Below are 21079 nucleotides of genomic sequence, written 5' to 3'. Positions count from 1 at the left end.
AGTGGAATGCTATTAACAGCCAAAAGATCAAAAATGTAGATGTGAAGTATCAACTAAATATAACAATTGGCTTGGAAAACAGAATGGAAAAAATAATCTGAGAATCAATGGATTTCCTAAAAACCTGGTTACCAATATCATTCAATTACAATAAATCATTTCCACACTCCCCCCCCCCCCAAAAAAAAAAAAAAAAAAAAGAACTGCCATTTCAGCTGTTACTGAAATCACAGTTTTGCTAACAAGGTGGAAATGGGAGAGAGTGTTTGTTTATATGTTAAAATATTAAATAATTAGCTAGGGCCCACCACCTTTTTTATTTAAAGCTGTTTCTGTAAATTATGCTGAAAATTTGGCCTTAAAACTATTTTTAAAAATTTTGTTTTATGGCTTTTTATATACAAAACATATGAATGGGTAATTTAAAAACTAATTTTTTTTTTCAATTCTATTGAAGCTTCTTGTGTCTGGTTTTAGCTGCATTTGAGTAAGGTCCCCCCTTCTCCTCCCCTAACCCACATTATTGCTTTATTGATTTTTGTAAAGTTCATGGGATAGGGTTTTTAAGGAAAGAAAACCAATCCTCTGTGCCAATAGTATACATGTACCTAATACAACTTCTTATAAACTGGTAGCAACAGAATCAGGAAAGTTCACGTCTGGGTTTGTAAACTATGAAACCAGAGAGATATATAATTCTTGTTCCAATTAAAACAAAAACCAACCTATTTCTTTCATTTCACTTTACCATTTAATAGGGAGCTTTTGTGACAGAATATGAAGAAAACTACTATTAAGCATAGGCATTATTTTATAACTTTGTCATTGATGGATTTTTTTGCATGTTTTAATCCAGTTAATGTATTTCATTTTGGTCTTCCTGAATTTTAAGAACTTAAGCTGTTGCCCTTCATTAATTTATTATTTACCATGTCTAAGTCACTCTATTAAGCACTTTAGAAACATTATCTTATTTAATTTTTCTAACAACCCTGGGATTCAGGTGCTATTATTATTTCCATTTTATAGTTAAAAAAAAAAGATCCAGAAGGATGTCACTTGCCCAGGGTTACAGAGCTAATAAATGCCTGAAGGTAGGTTTGAACTTAAATTTTCCTGACTCTAGGCCCTTAGGTTCCTAGGTGGCTGAGTAAGAATTCTTAAATACAAACACAAGAATGAAGAGAAAAATAAGTTTATTTGCTTAATTAGAAGGAGCTGTATGACAATGTAATACTACCATTCTAACAGCTTTAAGAAACAAGGATTACAGCCATTCTGGAGAGCGATCTGGAATTATGCCCAAAAAGTTATCAAACTGTGCATACCCTTTGATCCAGAAGTGTTTCTATTGGGCTTATACCCCAAAGAGATACTAAAAAAGGGAAGGGGACCTGTATGTGCCAAAATGTTTGTAGCAGCCCTGTTTGTAGTGGCTAGAAACTGGAAAATGAATGGATGCCCATCAATTGGAGAATGGCTGGATAAATTGTGGTATATGAATGTTATGGAATATTATTGCTCTGTAAGGAATGACCAGCAGGATGAATACAGAGAGGCTTGGAGAGACCTACATGGACTGATGCTAAGTGAGATGAGCAGAACCAGGAGATCATTATACACTTCGACAACGATATTGTATGAGGATGTATTCTGATGGAAGTGGATTTCTCTGACAAAGAGACTTAACTGAGTTTCATTGGAGAAATGATGGACAGAAACAGCTACACCCAAAGAAGGAATACTGGGAAATGAATGTGAACTATTTGCATTTTTAATTTTCTTCCCGAGTTATTTTTACCTTTTGAATCCAATTCTCCCTGTGCAGCGGGAGAACTGTTCGGTTCTGCAAATATGTATTGTATCTAGGATATACTGCAACATATTTAACATATATAGGACTGCTTGCCATCTTGGGGGGGGGGAGGAGGGAGGAAGGGGAAAAAACGAAACATAAGTGATTGCAAGGGATAATGTCGTGTAAAAATTATCCTGGCATGGATTCTGTCAATACAAAGTTATTATTAAATAAAATAAAATTAAAAAAAAAAAAAAAAGAAACAAGGATTACTAAGAAAGTTAAATGAGAAAAGCATAAGGTCTGTGGTTAGATTGGTTTTATTTTGAGCATATTAAGAGCAGAAAAAGAAGGGAGGATAAAATGAATGTACTAATGTATTTAGGAGAAAGAAGGGGGTTGCTATTTCTTATAATTGATGTGAGTGAGAAGAAGATAGAAATATAACAAATTTTAAAGATAAACAAGTATGAACAGCAACAAAGGAAACAAATATCCTGATCCTGAAGAGTGATTAAGCAGGAAAAAAATAACAGAACCTAAAGGCATGTCTATCAACTAGCAAATGGCTAAAGAAATTATAATATGGCGGCAGCTAGGTGGTATAGTGGATAGAGCATCAGCCCTGAAGTCAGGAGGACCGGAGTGCAAATCTGGTCTCAGATACTTAACACTTCCTAGCTGTGTGACCTTGGGCAAATCACTTACCCTCAATGGCCTGGGGGGGGGGGGTTATGACATATGAATGCACTGTGATAGTATTGTTCTATAAGAAATTATGAAACAATTTCTGAGAACCCTGGGGAATACGAACTGATGCACAGTGAAGTGAGCAGAACTAAAACAATATAAAGAAAAAAAAAATCACAGTGTAAATTTGATAATTTTGAAAGACTTCAGAATTCTCATCAATGCAAAGATCAGTCACATCCCTTGAAGACATATGATCAAGCATACTACCACATTTCCTCAGAGGGAAACTATGGTATCACAGTGAAGAAAGACATTTTTGGGGAAGTTTATACAAAGTAAGTGAAACAAGACAAGCTTCTCAGTTGATAAAGTGTGGGAGATTTGAGGAAGACTGAAAGTTTGAAAAAAGCCACCAGAAAGGTCAACAAAATGTCAGCAGAAAGGTCAAGAAGGATGAGACAAAGATCTCTGGATATTATTTTCTATACTATCTGTATTTGGTAATTTTTAGTTTATGGAAATTAATTGTGATATAACAGGAACTTATTTTCTACCTGCTTAATCTTGATAAAGCTCTCTTTAAAATTTATAAATCATCAATCAAAAGAACTCTTTTGATCTTTGGCTTTACTTAGAAGTTCCTAGAAGTGAAAAAAAAAGGTGAATTATAGATATAAGACCTACTGGAACAAAAATTAATTTTTTAGTTCACCACAATTTTTGTTTACCTAAAACTTATAATAACCTAACATGTAAGATAAAATATATAGGATATTATTTAATTGCAAATTCAGATTGAAAGATCTTTGAATTTCTTGCTAACATGGTTCAACAAATAAGGTAATAAAGTTCTTTGCTGAGAATAAATATGTCCTTTATTCTTTTTTATTTTTCTTTTAGCCTATAGCCTAGCAGCAGGGCCTCAAAACACTGAATTTATTTTTCTTCTTATGTAGGAAAAGCATAAACTAAAAAACTTATGATGTAGCTCAACTTATGCTATTCTTTTCAGGTCTGGGAGAAGATGCTATTTTTCATAACAGAAGAGGTGGTTGGTGAAAAAAAGTTCTGAGCCAAAGCCAGGAAGCTGAAAAGCTTCATTGGTTTTCTAGAGCCAGTCACATTTTGTTCCTTGAGGGCATCAATGATTTCATTTTTTTTTTTTTCATTGTAACCTCAATACAACCAAACACAATAGGTATGCCATAAATGTTTCCTGAATGACCACTGGGTTCCTGTTTCTTTGAAATGTTGAATTTAAACATTATCAGTAATAGCCAGAATTCTAGGCAGATATGAGATCTGGAATTTCCCAGATGAGAAAATTCTACCAGTTTGCATCCATCTTTTCTGCAACTTAAAGAGTTCTAAATGCCTAGAACATTGAGAGAGTAAGGAACTGGTCCATAATGACACAGCCAGTATATGTCAGAGGCAGAACCTGAAGCCAGATCCTTTCTAGCTCTGAGGCCTAGTCCCCAGACACAGCACCTGAGCTGTCAAACTCAAAAGAGAAATAGGGCCATTACACTGTATATAAGGATCGCAATGGACTGCACAGTGACTTAGAAAACTACATATTAACATTATTTATGTTCTTCTCTATTATTCATTTAAAAATATTTCCCAATTACATTTTAAAAATTAATTTTAATTTTCAAAATATATGCATATTTTCAACATTCATCCCTTGTGTAAAACCTTGTATTCCAACCCAATTACATTTTAATCTAGTTTGGCAGCTCTTGGAAATGTTGGGTTCATGTTTTTGAAATCTCTACATCATTGCTGCCTCTAGTCACAAGTGCAAAACCTAAATTTGAAAAGCAAATACCAATGAATTTTGGAGACCTGTATCATTGATCCTACCTTGCTGTTGGTAAAAATAATTGGGAGTTTATAATTTATCCATTTTTAACTTTCTTTAAATAAGGAGCTCAAGTATCTGGAAAAATAAAAGTCTTTTTAGAGAGTGAGCAATAAGAGGCAAAGAAAAGTAATTGAGGAGAGAAAAGATTTATTTATCTGAGCATCTGCTATGGATGAATTCATAAAACTCTGGCTTAGGCCTGCTGAGTAATTTGATAAGTAGCAGACTATCAAGAGAAACTTCCCTTGGGGGAAAGAAATAAACATTTATATATTGCTTATTATGTGATCTGGGGATCAAAACAACCCTGTAAGGTAGTTATTTCTAAACTTATTTGAGGAAACTGAGGCTCAGGGTCACACAGCTAGTAAGTTGCTGATCCCACATTTGAACTCAGGATGTCCTGACTCGAGCCCCAGCACTCTATTTCTGTACCACCAGCTGTCTCTCTTGACAATTCTCCTATCCTTCCACTTCATATTTCTCACAATTGTCTTGAGATCAGTAAGTCTAGCCTTCAGCTTTCAGGAAGGTCTGTGATTATCACCACTACTTATCATTGTCTAAAACATTTCAGACAGAGGAGCTTCTATTCTGTATGAAAAGACTCTAGGAAGAAGACTTCAGGACCTTCAAAGTCCTGTCAACAAGCATTCATATTTTAGTTATGTCCCTCTTGTTTCAGCTTGTCCCTTTCCCTCTTATTGCCAATAAGCATGGAGATGAAGCTCTTCTTCTGTCCCCATTTTAATTCTTTTTATATTCTATATAATTACTGCATTAGGCCATTCTTTGGGTTATATAACCCTATTTCACGCATTCAATTTCCCAACTCAAACTTTTCTTCACACCCTCCTGATGTTCCAGCAGTGAGAGAGGCAATATGGTGTTCTGGAAAGAACAGAGGATTGAAAATCAGAGAACTACGGTTTCATGTCCCAGCCCTGATGCTTATCAACACAGTTCCTTCTCAGGATCTTACTTTCTCTAACAGGAAAAGCTTGAACTAAACTATTTCTAAGGTTTCTTTCAGGTCTAAATATTGTACTCCCATGAACTCCAAATGCAATTTAGTTCTAAAATATAAGCCTTTAGAGAGTTTAGGGGAAAGACTTTCCTTATAGGTCAAATAGACCACATATTCCAAAACACTTAGTAATATCAACTAACTTACCTTAAAAATTTAAGTTAATTTCCCCCCTTTTGTAGTAAGTTCTAAAACTCTGTGATGAAAAGTTGTAGATACAAAACAAATGACTCATGTCACTTTTATATGATCACTATCCACAAGGGCAGTATCATCTGCTTTTCTTTCTTACAACTCTGCTCTTGTCTTAAACATCATTCTCTTTAATTGTACTTCATCAAGGTCTTTTTAAAATCTCTATCACATTCTATCAGGTGTGACTTATTTATCTCACTTCATTTTCTATCTCCAGAGAACTTAGTAAGAATGTTCTTTAGCAAATTACTCAAATTGTTGATAAAAATTTCTTAGAGTATTGGGTACAGGAATAAGGATAAGTTTTAGAGCTGGGCACTCTGAGCTGTTGTTTTTTTCCTCACTTGGCAGAAACACAGATTGTTGGAACCAGAAGGGATTTTAGAGATCACCTTATTTAATTCCCTCCATTTTATAAATGAGAAAGCTGAAGCTGAAAGTGGAAGAACTTGCTAAAAGTCACATGACTGGTAAGTGACGGATGAGATAATGGATTTCAAGTTTAGCGCCTTTTTCCCCATGTTCATCCTCCTAAATCATGACCCTTTCAGAATGACCTTGGAATCACTGATGCACCCACATAATGTTATGCTCCACTGGAGCAAATGTCCATTTTTCAGCTTGGTGATGATTTCATATTATGTTTGTAGTATATATGAACTAAAATTGCAAAGAAGATTGCCTCCCTGGTATGAAAAACTGAGTTGAATCTCTCTTGTGAATAGCTTTGCAGACATAAAGAAAAAAAAATCAAGAAGCCAAGAAATACCATTGTGTAAGTTGAAATAATTATAGTCAAGGAAGATATAAAATAAAAAACTATGTGTTTTGCACCTAGTTAATGTTTTTTAAAAAACATTTGTTGTATTGGACTGGATTGAGCTGTAGCTCAGTTAGGTCTCTTTCTGCTTAAGGAATTCATGAAAACATTCAATTAGAAATTTTATTTAAAAGAGAAAGTGTATAAAATTATGGAAAAAGAATTCCCTTTGGGGTCACGTGACCTGGGTATTTGTGAATCCTTGTTATGCTTAAAACCGTGATTGGGCAATGACTCAAATCTGTGAGCTTCAATATATAGATCTGTAAAATGTAGAGAACAGTAATTATAATATCTACCTCAAAGAATTGACTTTTTATTAAGCACTATATAAATATTATTTTTGTTAATTTTAGAAACATTTGCTAAACAGTTTTATTAATTCCATATTTAGGTGAGGAAGATACAGCAACTATTCTTGTCTACATGTCAAACTGAACCACCCTAAACAGCCATGAAAACCCACTGTTACCAACACAAGAAGATGATGTTTAAAGTAAATGAAAAAAAAATTGAAAGGGAAGAAAAGGAAGTGGGGAAGGGGTCTGTACATTATTTTTGTTAAAGGGGAAAAAAGGAAAAACAACAAGTTATGAATAGGTTGGTCCTTTAAGCAATCTCTAAATCTAAACAGAATAATTTCAGGATCTACTGAAAAAAAAATCAATACCACCCTAACTCATTTTTTATTTCTTAATTCAAACACTGCAGACTAGGAGAGTGGGGGTGGAAAGCAATGCATAAAGTAGCTCATGTGAGAAGGTATTAATAGTTTCGAATGGCTTGCAAAGTAGACTTTTACTGTGTAATTCTGTAATTCTTTAAAACAAATCTTGTGGCACAGAAAAAGGAACTTGAGTGGCACTCTGACAATATTATCCCATTCAGAATAGGGAGAAAAAGGAGAGAGATTTTACAGTGAAAAGAGAAAACATAGTGAAGAGATGAAACACTGTTGAAAATAGAAGGCAGGAGAGAATATTCCAGTTTGCTTAGAAATGAGAAATCAAAATTAAAGCTCTTCACAGAATGAGTATTCCAGTTCTCAAACACTATTTGCCATTTCCACCCACTTCAAGAACTACAGAAGCCATTTATCTTTGGGTTTTTTTTCTAAGATAAGATTCACAGAATCCAAGGTGGGGAAAATGTACAGATACAGAAAATCAGTATAAAAGAGAAAGGAATTTAATTTCTGAACAATAGCATACGAATGCATAAAATAGTTAAGAATAGTCATAACTTTTTTTTTTTTTGAGGAGGATAAAGTCATATTAAACAACATTATAAGAGATGGTTCTTCAGTTAACTGTTTTTTTAACTTTTGGTTTGGCAGTCAGGATTAAATGACTTATCCAAGATCACATAGGTAGAGTCAAGTGTATAAAGCCTAATTTAAAACTGGGTATTCTTGAATGTAGCAACAGTGCTGCCAACTAGTTTCCCCATCAATTAATTTTTTAAAAAATATCACCTATATAATTAAAAGAAATATGACCAGTAGGAGTGGAGTCTTAGAAAACCAAGAGCTCTTGGGTTCATGGAGCAGTTAAGTAAGTGGAATTAGTAATAATGAAGAGATTTGCCTTAAATGAATATTCTTCTCAAATCCTGAGAGGAACAGATTGTCATTAAGAGAAACAAGTGAAAATCACATCATGAAGGTGGTCTTTGTCATAATTGATAAAAAATGACACTTCAAAAGCAAAGACAAAAATTCAAGTTTTCTTTTTTTGGAGGTGGGGAAGTATTTCTAAACAAAATAGACATTTTTTTGGACTGGAAGATAGTATTTTGTATAAATCCTAAAACATTTTAAAAATACACTTCAAAATTAAGTTTTACTTTCTATGCATTGTTTCAAAACAAATAAAACAAGGCTTGCAAGTTATAGGTGTATTATTAACCAGCACTTAATTACCGGACATTTTTTTTAATTTATGAGGACATGCTTACATTCATTTCTAAATGACTTTCCTGAAAGCTGAAACCTAATAATTTTTTATTCATGCATTATAAATAGAGACTACTGCAATAATAAATCTCAGAAAGAACAAAATATATATTCACTTTAACCTAAGGATTTGACTGAAATATATAAACATGTTAACCAAGATGATGCAATAAAGGGGAAAAAAAAAAACCTTCCAATGAATTAAACTAATTATTTTGTCTTGGAGAAGGAGAAATCATGTCTCTTTTCAGTGTAGATGGTGTGTATACATAGTATTACCTGATTTAAATAATTTAGGCACTTTTCAAGACACCAGAGGCAACAGATGCAAGATTTCAGCATACATCGAGCACAGGCATTTTCCTGGAAAGAGGAAAAAAAGCAACTATATTTAAAAAACTGAAGAACCAAAATTAATCATAAGGAATTTTATGGAGAAAAAGATGTAGACTATACTTTACAAGATGTTTTATCTTTACGTTACAGTCATTTCAATTCCCTATTTTTACTCTCTCCTCTGCCAAATTAACCTTCTACTGTGCATAAAAATAATTGTTAACCTTATTTTCTTTTTCTCTTTACAAATGTCAGTTCCAAATTCTCTCCCCACTATATCCTTTCATTAAGAAGGCAAGAACTTTGATATACATTATAGATATACAGTCATGCAAAACATATTTCCATATTAATCATATGAAAGAAAACAAAGAAAAAAATCCCAAGAAAAATGGAAATATTTTTAAAAGTATATTTTATATTCCATCAGTTCTTCCTCTTGAGACAGATAGCATTTTTCACACAAGTCTTTCAGATGTCATGATTTTTGTATTATTGAGAATAGCTGTAAAGTCATTTACAGCTGATCATCAAACAATTCGATTGCTTTTATGTACAATGTTCTTCTGGTCTGCTCACTTCACTTTGTATCAGTTTATATAAGTCTTCCCAGGTTTTTCTAAGAACATCCTATTCATCATTTTTTGTAGTACAATAGCACTTCATCACGATCATATATCACAATTTGTTCAGCCATTCCTCAGTTTTAGGCATCTCTTCAACTTTGTTCTTTACCATCACAAAAAAGAGTTGCTATAAATATTTTTGTAGAAATAGCTCCTTCCTTCCTCCCTTCATTTTGAAATCTTGGTTAAGGGGTATGCACAGTTTGATAGTTCCAATTTATTCTTCAGAATGGTTGGATTAGTTCACAGGTTCACTAACACTGCATTATCGTCTCAATTTTCTCACATCCCCTTCAATATTTGTTATTTTCCTTTTCTGTCATATTAGTCAATCTTATAGGTGAGGTGGTACCTCAGAGTTCATTTCTCTAATCAACAGTGATTTAGAGCATTTATTTTATATATGACTATCATGCTTTTCTAAATTCATGTTCATTTCTTATGGAATAGTATGGTATAGTACAACTCCAAATGATAAGCAGCTACTTTGTTTCTAGTTCTTTGCTATCATAATAAGATTTCTATTAAGTCTGGCACACATATGCCCTTTCTTTATATCTTTGATCTCTAGGGGATATATTACTAGTAGTAGGATTACTACATCAAAGCACAGGGATAATTCAGGTATTTTATTGCATAATTCCAAATTACTTTTGTCCCAGAATGCTTGGACCAATTCATAGCTCCACCAATAATGTATTTTTAGTGTGTTTTTCTTTATAATGTCCTTCTAACACAGACTTCAATCTTTTGACAATTCTGCCAAATTGCTGACTATGAGATCAAAATCTTAGAGTGATTTTCATTTCTCTTATTACTGGTGATTTGGAGCATTCTTTCTAGTTAATAGTCTGCTGTTCTTTTTGAGAACTATTTACTCATATCCTTTGACTACTTGTGGAGTAGCTCTTGGTCTATATATTTGTATTAATTCCCCAAAATTCTTGGGTAAAAGACCCTTATCAGAGTTTTTTTTATAAAAAGATTTTCTTCCAATTATTGAATTCTCTTCTCATTTTACTTGTACTGATTTTGTTCAGGAAAAGGTTTTTCAATTTCAGATCATCACAATTAGCTATGTTATCTTTGAGAACAGCCTCTATTTTGTTTAGTTAAGAATTCTTCCCCAAGTATTCTTAGATATATGTGTGTGTGTGTGTGTGTGTGTGTGTGTGTGTGTGTGTGTATTTTAAAAGGTCCTCTATATGACAATATCCATTCATAATAGCATGGGGGTTTTTGGTAGCAAAAATCTAGAAATAAAACAGATGCTGAATCTTTGGGAATGGCTGGATAAACTGTAATATGTGAATAAAATAGAATAGTAAGGAACAACTAATATGAAGAATTCAAGAATCATGAAACCTATATAAAGTGATTCTGAATAAGTAAATAGAAATGGAGAAAATATACATAATCAAAATGATAATATTAGTAAAAAATTTTTTTAAAAAGGAAAGAAACTGAATTCTAGGTAATTACGATGATCAAGTTTGGCCTAAGAGAAGAGATGGAAAAACACCACTTCCCTTTTTTGCAAAGCTGAGTGAGGTAGAACATTGTATAGTCAGATTCTATTTATGTATTGGTTAGCTTTGTTTTCAAATTCTTTGCCACAAGGAAGGGATTGCTTATTGAGTTGGGGAGAGAGGAGAGATTTTTGGAAATAAAAAGAGCTGGGTGGTACAGAGAATAGAGCATTGTTCTGGAGTCAGAAAGATCTGAATTGAAATTTGGCCTCAGATACTTAATAGGTATATGACCCTGATCAAGACACTTAACCTCGGATTGTCATAGTTACTTCAATTGTAAAATAGGCAAATAATAGTATCTACCTTCCAAGGTTGTTGTGAGAATCAAATTAGAAAATATCTTTAAAGTGCTTAGTACAATGCCCAGCATATGGTGGAAGTACTTAATAAATGCTCATTTCCTTCCTTCTTTCTTACAGAAAAACAAAAGTATCAATAATATTATTAAAAGAAAAAAAATCACAGGGGATCAGTAAAGAAACTAATTAAAACAACTTTAAAAAGAAATGAATTCTCTCCTAATCATCAGTATGAAAGCTACTCAATTTCGTGTTCTTCTTTTTATATTGTGACATTTACATATCCATATTGAGCTTATTGTTTTATGTCAATCAATCAACCTACAAGCATTTATTAAGAGTTTATTTATGTGCCAGGTATGTCAGGCACTACAGATACAAAGAAATAACAAAAACAGTCCGTGCTCTAAGTGGTTTATAATCTAATGGTGAAGACTACATGTAATACGTGTATATAACATGTACAAAGGATATACAAGGCATATACAAAATAGATATAAAGTAACTTTAGAATGAAATTAGCAACTAGGGTGAAGGAAAAAAGCCTCCTTGTTAGAAGGAAGTTCTTAAGCTAAGATTTGAAGCAAGCTGGAGATTTTTTGTTTTGCTTTGTTTTTGTGAGGCAATCAGGGTTAAGTGACTTGTCCAGAATTGCGTAGCTAGTAAGTGTCAAGGCTAAATTTGAATTCAAGTCCTCCTGATTCCAAGGCCAGTATTCTATTCACTGCATTGCCTAGCTACCCTGCAAGCTGAAGATTCTATGAAATTGAAGGAAAGAGGGAGAGAATTCCAGGAAGGAAAGAAAGTCAATATAAAGGAATGGGTATGGGAGATGGAGTATTGCTTGAAAGGAGCAGAAAGTAGCCAGTTTATGTGGATTGTAGAGTGGATGAGGAAAGCAATACTAGTCCAATCTCCCCCTGCTCTTTGGCCCCCTCCCTCTCCACTCCAAGGTGGAAGGCTCCAAATTGTGGCGAGCTTTAAATAATAAACAAAGAAGTTTAATTTTGATACTAGCCATGGGGAGACACAAAGGAATTATAGTTTGCTGAATGGATAAATGGAAGGGAGTGATATGGTCAGATGTGTGTTTTAGGAAAATCACTTTAGCAATTGTGTGCAGAAGGAAATGGAATGGAGAGAGGCTTAAAGAAAAAGAGACTAATTAGAAAACTCTTGCAACAATTCATGGAAGAGATGGAAGAGAGCTTTAAGGTACTGGTTGGGTATATACAGAGAAGGGTTGGATTCAAAAGGTGCTGTGTAGAAATGATACAATTTGATAAATAACTGAACATAAAAAGTCAATGAGAGTATACATATACAAAGAAGCTTTGATTTCTTTAGTGTAGAACACTCTGGCACTGAACTCTGCTGTGTAAATCTGGGCAAGTCATTTAACCTTGTTTGCCTCAGTTTTCTTATTTATATAATGAGCTGGAGAGGGAAATGGCAAACTGCTCCAGAGCCAAGAAAACCCCAGGTGGGGTCAAAAAGAGATGGACATCATTGAAATGACTAACCACCACCACCACCACCAAAAAAATTCAAGCTTCTACAAATATTATCATGGAATGCAGAAGTTTACTTCCTACCTTTCCTCTAAGCTGGTTATGAATGTACATGAGAATCATTCGTGGGATTTTCACTAATGTAATAATGAAAGATCCCTTTGCCACAGTACCAAGGTGGTAGCGGATGAGCCGGTTCACTGACCCCAAAATGGGAGTATATGGCAGATTCCTTTTATCCCTATTAAATGGCATCAAAAAGACAATAATATAAAAAACAATTTAATCTCAAAGAATAAAAATATTAGATGTTAAAGCATAAAAGGCGCTGAAATAAATTTATTCAAATTCTAGAGTTTATAGGACATTTTTATTCAGCTTACTAACACTAAAAAAATGACAAGGTAGAAAAAGAATGTCAACATTGGTGAGGTAATCTAAAATGTTTATTTATTACAACAACAATAACTCAACTCATAAGTAATTTTATTGAAAGTTTTCATGGAGCTCTCTGGTTTCAATATAAAAGAAGAATGTTAAAGATCATTGTGCTTTGAAGGCATTTACTCATCAAGCTTTACCATTCAGAACACATCAATAAAAAACATAAACATGTGTCTAGGCAAATCATTATAATGGGAAGCCAGGTAATCTTGGATTTGACCCTGAGCCGTGAACTGAACAAAATTCTAGTCTTAGACTGGAGCCAACATTCCTACAGAATTTCAATACTTCACAAGCCCTATTTTCAAAAAAGAAAAATCTTAATCTCCCATTATTTTGGTTGAGTTTTCTCCAAAGCAAAAAGTATATAAGCATAAAGAAATTATTTTGTTAAACAAATTAATAAAATAACAAATTATTTTGTTAAACCTTATGAAATATTAACAAGTATTTAAATCACATCCCTGAGAGAGCTGGGTCTCTAATTATTTTTGATGAACTGAAATTTCATACAATTTTAAGTTCTCACCTTGTAAAATAATATGTTACTACAGCTCCTGCCACAGTCATCTGCTGACAGGCTAGTATGAACTCACTTATCCAGATCAGCCCCACCACATGGTACCACCACATGTATTGCAGAGGGCCAGAAACTTCAAATTCCACAAATTCACCTTTTGGAATAGCACTACCTAATTAAAAAAAAAGTTTAAAAACAAAGAAAATAGAATATTGAGTATTAATTTAGAAAGTCCAGATGTTAAATTAGAAAGAATAATTTAATTTTAATCCAAATTGGCCTTTAAAAAGAAATGAGAGTTCTATTTGATTCTAAAGTACACCTTTAAAAATAAAAGAGAAGAGAAGGAAAGCAAGAAGAGGGCAGAGACAAGCAGAATAATGTTGCTATTACTTTATTAAACAACATATAATTAAAAAAACCAAGCTGTATATAATAGATTGGTTTTATTATATTGCCCATTTTCTGACTTTTATAGACATAGAGAAATATTCATATTTGCTGATGACATTCTACTTCATAATAAAAAATGTTTCATAAAAATATTCCCAAATGAACAAGTTTTGTTTCCAAACTTATTCACTTGGGAATATTTTTTATGAATTCTTCAGAAAATTTATATGTAGTTTATCAGTTATATCTGTCCTTTCTTCCTTTAGAAGTTTTTTTTCCCTTGATTTTACATTTTTTTCTTGTATTGAAATTCTACTTCTGGTTTTGGGGAGTTGGGGGTTAGAGAAGAGAGGGAAGTAGAAGGATTTATACTGAATAAAGAGAAGGAAATAATGAAGTCACTTGGAGATCTTTGGACTTATGAAGCAGGTTGGGAATAGAAATTCTGAGAAAAATTTAAGAAAATTTGAAGGAGCACAACATTTATTTTCATTTCATTTATCCTAATAATGAATCATTTTCCCAGTTTTTATGTTATAAAGGCACATCAAACATGAATCATTTTGTGTATATTTTGTTCTATTATTTATATCACTATTCTGTTCTATTGTATTATTAAAAATTTGTTTAAGATAAGTTGTCTAACATAAAATTCCACTAGTAGGGAAAGTAAGATATAGTTGCTATATTTTAAGTCTTAGGGCCTCCAGCATCCCTTCAGTTCTATGCATGATAGAACTATTTGGTGCTACTATGGCTATTTCTTATTTTTTCCATTTGCTGCTTTTCCATTCCAAAGACAATACAAGAATCAGAAATACGAAGAAAGTAGTCATAAAGCAAAGTTCTGCCCTTGAGATAGTTCCAGTTTTGGATTGTAAGCCTTCAGAAACATATCTCCCTCAGGACCTAAAATTTCTTTTTTTTTTTTTTTTTTTTTTTTTTTTTCGGTCTAGCTCCAAACAGTCATCTCCCTCCAATTGTTTCTCATGCTTCTTGGTATGGTCCTTTGGCTAACTGCCCTCCCACATATGATCAGGAATGGGGAAAGAAGGAACAGTCATCCTTCAACTTGTTGGACTTCAAATGGCAATCTTTTGTCTTTAAATAATATGGTCAATTTCACAAAATAAAAGATCTCTAGATTTAATTCCATGTCTTTTAGGTCCATGTTATAGTATAGTTTCATTATTGCATGTATGTGGTATATGGTATGTGTGTGTCTTAGAAAGTATAACGAGATTTTAATAAATTTTTTTTGGCAGATAATTTCTGTTTTCTTTCTAGAATAATATCTTTGTTTTATATTTTGGAGATATGAACTTTGTAATTCTCTATGCTAAAGTCCTATGAATCCAGTTCACCTGAGGTATATTGGCTATCCTTGTCTTTCCTTGAAAATTGCTTCCAATTAGTTTCCCAAATATAACATCTAGGGTTTTTTTTTTCCTTTTTTTGATGTCTCCTGGAATCTGATTAAGCTAGAGCTCAAACTTTTTTTTCTCCCAAATTTGTTATTCTGTCTTGCATTTCCATTAGTTGCTTTTTAAATTTTATTACATTATAAGCTTCTTTTTAATATAATTTTTTCAACAGTATTTTATTTTTCCAAATACACATACAGCTAGTTTTGAAATTTTATTTTTGTAAAACTTTGTGTTCCAAATTTTTCTCTCTTTCTTCCTTATCTCTCTCTTCCCCAAGACAGAAAGCAATCAGGTAAAGGTTAAAGAAAAAAATAAAAAGTAAAAATGCTATGCTTCAAAATATATTTATATCTTTTTGGATGTAAGCAGCATTTTCCATCACAAATCTATTGGAATTGCCTTGAATCACTGCATTGTTGAAAAGAGCCAAGTCCATTGCTGCTAATCATCTTATAATATTGCTGTTACTGTGTACAATGTTCTCTTGGTTCTACTCACTTCAATCAGCTTATTCTTCAATTTATACCCATCAATCTTTAGTTGACTAAATTTGGTTTTAGTCATTCTGTTATTTTACATTCCCGTGGAGTTTTTTATTGCTTCCTTTGCTTCTCTGTTTTTTGGGGGAGATTCTAGATTATAGTCTTACTAGATGATTTATTTTATCTGTTGGTATTTTTACATGTAATTAAAAAGAAAAACCAATAGTAGACATGTAAATAGGATTTTTGGGGAGGGGACTAGATTATAATCTTATTAGATTCATTTTAACTCTCAATATTTTTATATGGAATTACAAAGTAAAGTTAATGGCAGATATGTAAATAGCTTAATATTGGTGATAACTTGCACATAAGAAGTAGCATAAAAAAGAAACATGGGACTGGAAAAGAAGTGGGATGGTCATGTAGTAAGAATTACAGACAAAAGACAAAAAACAAAATATACAAAGACAAAATATTAAAGACAACAAACAACCTAAATGTTATATTAGTACTGACAGATTGGGTACATATTCTATGGAAAATTTATGAAAACCATGGACAAGTAAATATTATATAAGTTGAGAAGGTGAGGAGGAATCATATTGGAAAATTCTGTATTGGATCTGTACTGAAAGAAAGAGAATCCACTTCCTAGCTATGTGATCCTGAGCAAGTCATTTAACCTCAATTGCCTCAGCAAAAATAAAAATTAAAATTAAAAAAAAATAAAAGAAAGAGAATCCAAACTGACATATCTAAATATATTTCTTACAATGCTTCTAGTAATGTTTAATCATACATTTCTGTAGAATTTTCATCCCTTAGTTACAGTGAAGAATTTGCTGGATCAGATTTTCTTTGATTTGTTCATTTTTTGGTAGATAAAATACATTCCTCTTCTCTCCAATCCAGATTCCTCTCTTTTTCAACATTTTTTAAAAGGAATTTTAAGTGAAAGGACATGAAAAATGGAAAACATTATATGACGTTGGTTAAGTTGTGAACTGACCCAACTATTCTGGAGAACAATTTGGAATTATGCCCCAAAACTATAGGTACTCTTTGACTCAGTAATACCACTATTCGTTCTATAGCCTAAAGAGATTCTTTTTTTAAAAAGGGAAAAATGTACTTATATGCCCAAAAATATTTATGGCAGCTATTTTGTGGTGGCAAAAAATAAGAAATTGGGGAAGTGACTGAACAAGTTGTGGTATACGATTGTGAAGGAATAGTATTGTGGTATAAGAAATGATGATCAGGATGCTCTTAGAAAAATCTGAAGTTTTACATAAAATGATGCAAAATGAAGTGAGCAGAACTAAAAGGACATTGCACATAATAGCAATTCTTTGATGATCAACTGTGAATAACTTAGCTATTTTTTTAAAGGCAATTCTGACGTATGCATGATGAAAAATACTGTGCACCCTCAGGAAAAGAACTGATGGAGCCTGAGTGTAGTTGAACATATCTCTTTTTACTTTCTTTATTTTTCTTGGTGTTTTTATGGGAGGCAGGGGAAGAGGGAAGGTGTGTGTTTACAACATGACTAATACTGTTTTGGCTTTTTTTTTTTTAACTTTTTATTGATAGAACCCATGCCAGGGTAATTTTTTACACCATTATCCCTTGCACTCACTTCTGTTCCAATTTTTCCCTTCCCTCCTTCCATCCCTTCCCCCAGATGGCAAGCAGTCCTTTACATGTGAATAGGTTACAGTATATCTTAGATACAATATATGTGTGCAGAACCGAACAGTTCTCTTGTTGCACAGGGAGAATTGGATTCAGAAGGTATAAATAACCCGGGAAGAAAAACAAAAATGCAAGCAGTTTATATTCATTTCCCAGTGTTCTTTCTTTGGGTGTAGCTGGTTCTGTCCATCCTTGATCACTTGAAACTGAATTAGCTCTCTTTAACAAAGAGATCCACCTTCCATCAGAATATATCCTCAAACAGTATTGTTGTTGAGGTATATAATGATCTCCTGGTTCTGCTCATTTCACTTAGCATCAGTTCATGTAAGTCTCTCCAGTCCTCTCTGTATTCATCCTGCTGTCATTCCTTACAGAACAATAATATTCCATAATGTTCATATACCACAATTTACTCAACTATTCTCCAATTGATGGGCATCCATTCATTTTCCAGCTTCTAGCCACTACAAACAGGGCTGCCACAAACATTTTGGCACATACAGGTCCCTTTCCCTTCTTTAAGATCTCTTTGGGATATAAGCCCAGTAGAAACACTGCTGGATCAAAGGGTATGCACAGTTTGATAACTTTTTGAGCCTAATTCCAAATTGCTCTCCAGAATGGCTGGATGTGTTCACAATTCCATCAACAACGTATCAGTGTCCCTGTTTTCCCACATCCCCTCCAACATTCCACATTATCTTTCCCTGTCACTCTACCCAATCTGACAGGTATGTAGTGGTATCTCAGAGTTGTCTTAATTTGCATTTCTCTAATTAATAATGATTTGGAGCATATTTTCATATGTCTATAAATAGTTTCAATTTCTTCGAACATGACTAATATTGAAATATATTTTGCATGACTGCACATGTATAAACTCTATCAAATTGCTTACTTTCTTAATGAGGAGTGAAAGAGAATTTGTAATTCAAAATTCAAAAAAAATGTTAAAAACTGTTTTATATATAATTGGAAAAAATAAAAAATTAATAAAAATTTCACATAACTGCCATAATGGGAAGGTCACTTTAATCCTATTCTGATAAAAAATGAAGCTCAAATGACAGTGGTGGCTAAAGGACACATCTTATTTATTTATTTGTTTGTTTGTTTATTTATAAATAAATAAATAAAGAGTGCATTACTGTTCCTTATGGCTTCTGTCTCTGGGTCTTTTATTTTGCTCTCTCCTTTGCTATAACATTCCATTTTCCTTCTTATTCCTTTTCTTTCCAACTAGACTAGGCATGTGAACTGTCACCAGCAGTGGCAGAGGCAATGGTGGGCAAATTTGATTAAGACTAGCTTTGATAGTAGTATTACTAATGCCCTCGTCTACTGCTCTTGGAGATTTTAATTTTCCTTCCAGTGTTCTTATGTTGTCGAAAAGCTTTTACTCAAAAATTTAAGAAAAAAAATTATCTTAGTAGAGCTATCTCCCTGGGTTACTTTATAACTCCATTATCCCAGTATTTATATTATCAGCCAAATCAAGTAAATCTTGCCAACATTACAACCTTTTACAAAATTTTATTTTTTTCAGAATTGCAACCTTGATTAATGAAGAAAGCAACATTACATTTTTTTTTTCAAATAAAAATTTGGAACCAAAGTTCTGGTTTTCATTGATGTAGGAATTCCCAGGTAATAATTCTCCCTTATCAAAAGGTTTAAAGGACCTGATTCAAATTTCACCTTAGATCTTTTATTAATCTTATTAACATTTATTAATTAAAGTTAATTTTATTAACATGGACAAATCTCATAAGTTTCCTGAGATTCCATTTTCTCCGTGTAAAATAAGGTTAGACTAGATGACTCCTGAAGTTCCTTCCAATTCTAAACTTATGATGAGGTTATGAATCCCAGGACACACTCTTTTCTTCCCCTAGAAGGGGAACCAGTATTATAATGGAAGAGCAAAGGAAACAGACTTTTGAATACTAGAAATTTAAGAACTCATAATATTGAAATAAATAACTAACTCTTTAAGACAGCCATCTTTCAGGGACACTGATTTGGGGAAGAAAGGACAGCTTTTCATTGTGAGGATGGAGCTCTGAATTCAAAGTTTTCAGCTACTTACTTCAATAGATCTTTCAAAACAATTTTATAAAACAGAGTTGCCTTTATTAAATTTGTTAAACATCTTTAGAATACTGACATGTAGCTCTATTTTGAAAATAGCAATCAGATGAAAAGAACTGTGTTATCTCAAATCCATTATTATTATAACAGAAGAATGTATATTTGGTAACAATGAAAGTACTAAAAGAACCCAAAGATCCCACACAATGATAAAGGGATGATTAATGTAAAATTCTTAAACCATCCAAATTTAAAATAAAATTGTAAAGTTTCTGAAATATTTACTCATTAGGATGATTAAAGAATTTATAGATTATCATCCAAATTTCATTATGTATGAACTAAACTAATTAAAATGAAGAAAATATATCATCCAAATTGGAACATTTACAGTTCTGATAAAAGTAATTCAAGGAAATGGTTACATTCCAGCAATGTCTGTTATAGAAAAAAATTTTAATAGTAAGGTAGATCAACATGAGATACTCCTATAGGCACCACCAAAATGGTTTTAAATATGTAAATGCCCCAAAGATTTTTATAATACATTGTTTCAACTGAAAGACAGTTTCACAATAGAAACACTAAGGAAATATTATAAAAGTGATGGGTGAAAATTAAAAACAATTTTTAAAAAAATCAAACAACTGGAGAAGAAACAATATTTGAACAAATCTAAAATACTTAATGTCTAAAAGAGAACTTAATTTGTATCTCAAATAATTCTCTCTTAATTTTCCCATTTTTATTTGTAATATATATATCACCATTTAATCAGGCCTGAAAACATGAGTCATCTTTGATTCTTCCCTGGGTTAGATTCTTCTTTTCTATCCTTTCTTCTTTAGTAGTTTGCAGTACCTATACCCTACCAGATGTTTACTTAGAGCTTCAAAGTCTTCTGCATCTATAATTTCATTTGAGTCTCTCAACAATTCTCTGAATTAGGTACTATAGGTATTACATGGAAAAAAAATTCATATTAAACAGCTAATTGTTGGTCAGAAAGCTAAGAAATGTTGAAGGTAGAGATTTCCTAATGCCAGCTCTAGCACTCTGTTCATTACACCATGCCCTCTTCTTTCCTCATATAAAACCAGAATGAAGTGCATACACTGAATATTCAAATTCCTGTGTGGCTTTCAAGTTTCTCAATAATCAGGCCTAGTTCATACTTTTTTTTTTTTTTTAAATCACTCCAGTTAAAATTTCTACCTTATTCCTATTTCTCCCATTTGGAATGCTTTTTTTCACTATCAGTTTGCCTCTTTAAATTCCACACATTCTTCAAGAATGAGCTTTAGTCTCATCTCCTTCACAGAGTTCTAATCAATAAAGAACTCTTCTTTTTCTGAAC

At 32.6% G+C, this 21079-nt stretch overlaps 1 protein-coding gene across 3 annotated transcripts in view; it reads right to left on the bottom strand.

Annotated features, from left to right (window-relative positions):
• SLC44A1 (solute carrier family 44 member 1) overlaps positions 1–21079 on the bottom strand; it is a 205725-nt gene that overhangs the window by 34713 nt on the left and 149933 nt on the right. For all 3 annotated transcript variants that reach the window (XM_051967106.1, XM_051967115.1, XM_051967098.1), the window contains exons 10-12: positions 13635–13797; positions 12746–12902; positions 8637–8720 (exon numbers count right to left, since the gene is read on the bottom strand). In XM_051967106.1, coding sequence (XP_051823066.1) covers positions 8637–8720; positions 12746–12902; positions 13635–13797 — 404 coding nt within the window. The remainder of the gene's footprint in view (positions 1–8636; positions 8721–12745; positions 12903–13634; positions 13798–21079) is intronic.

This window comes from Antechinus flavipes, chromosome 1, assembly GCF_016432865.1.
Source record: "Antechinus flavipes isolate AdamAnt ecotype Samford, QLD, Australia chromosome 1, AdamAnt_v2, whole genome shotgun sequence".
Classification (NCBI taxonomy): Eukaryota; Metazoa; Chordata; class Mammalia; order Dasyuromorphia; family Dasyuridae; genus Antechinus; species Antechinus flavipes.
The sequence above is the reverse complement of the archived record's forward strand: the minus strand, read 5'-3'. Positions and strand labels throughout refer to the sequence as shown.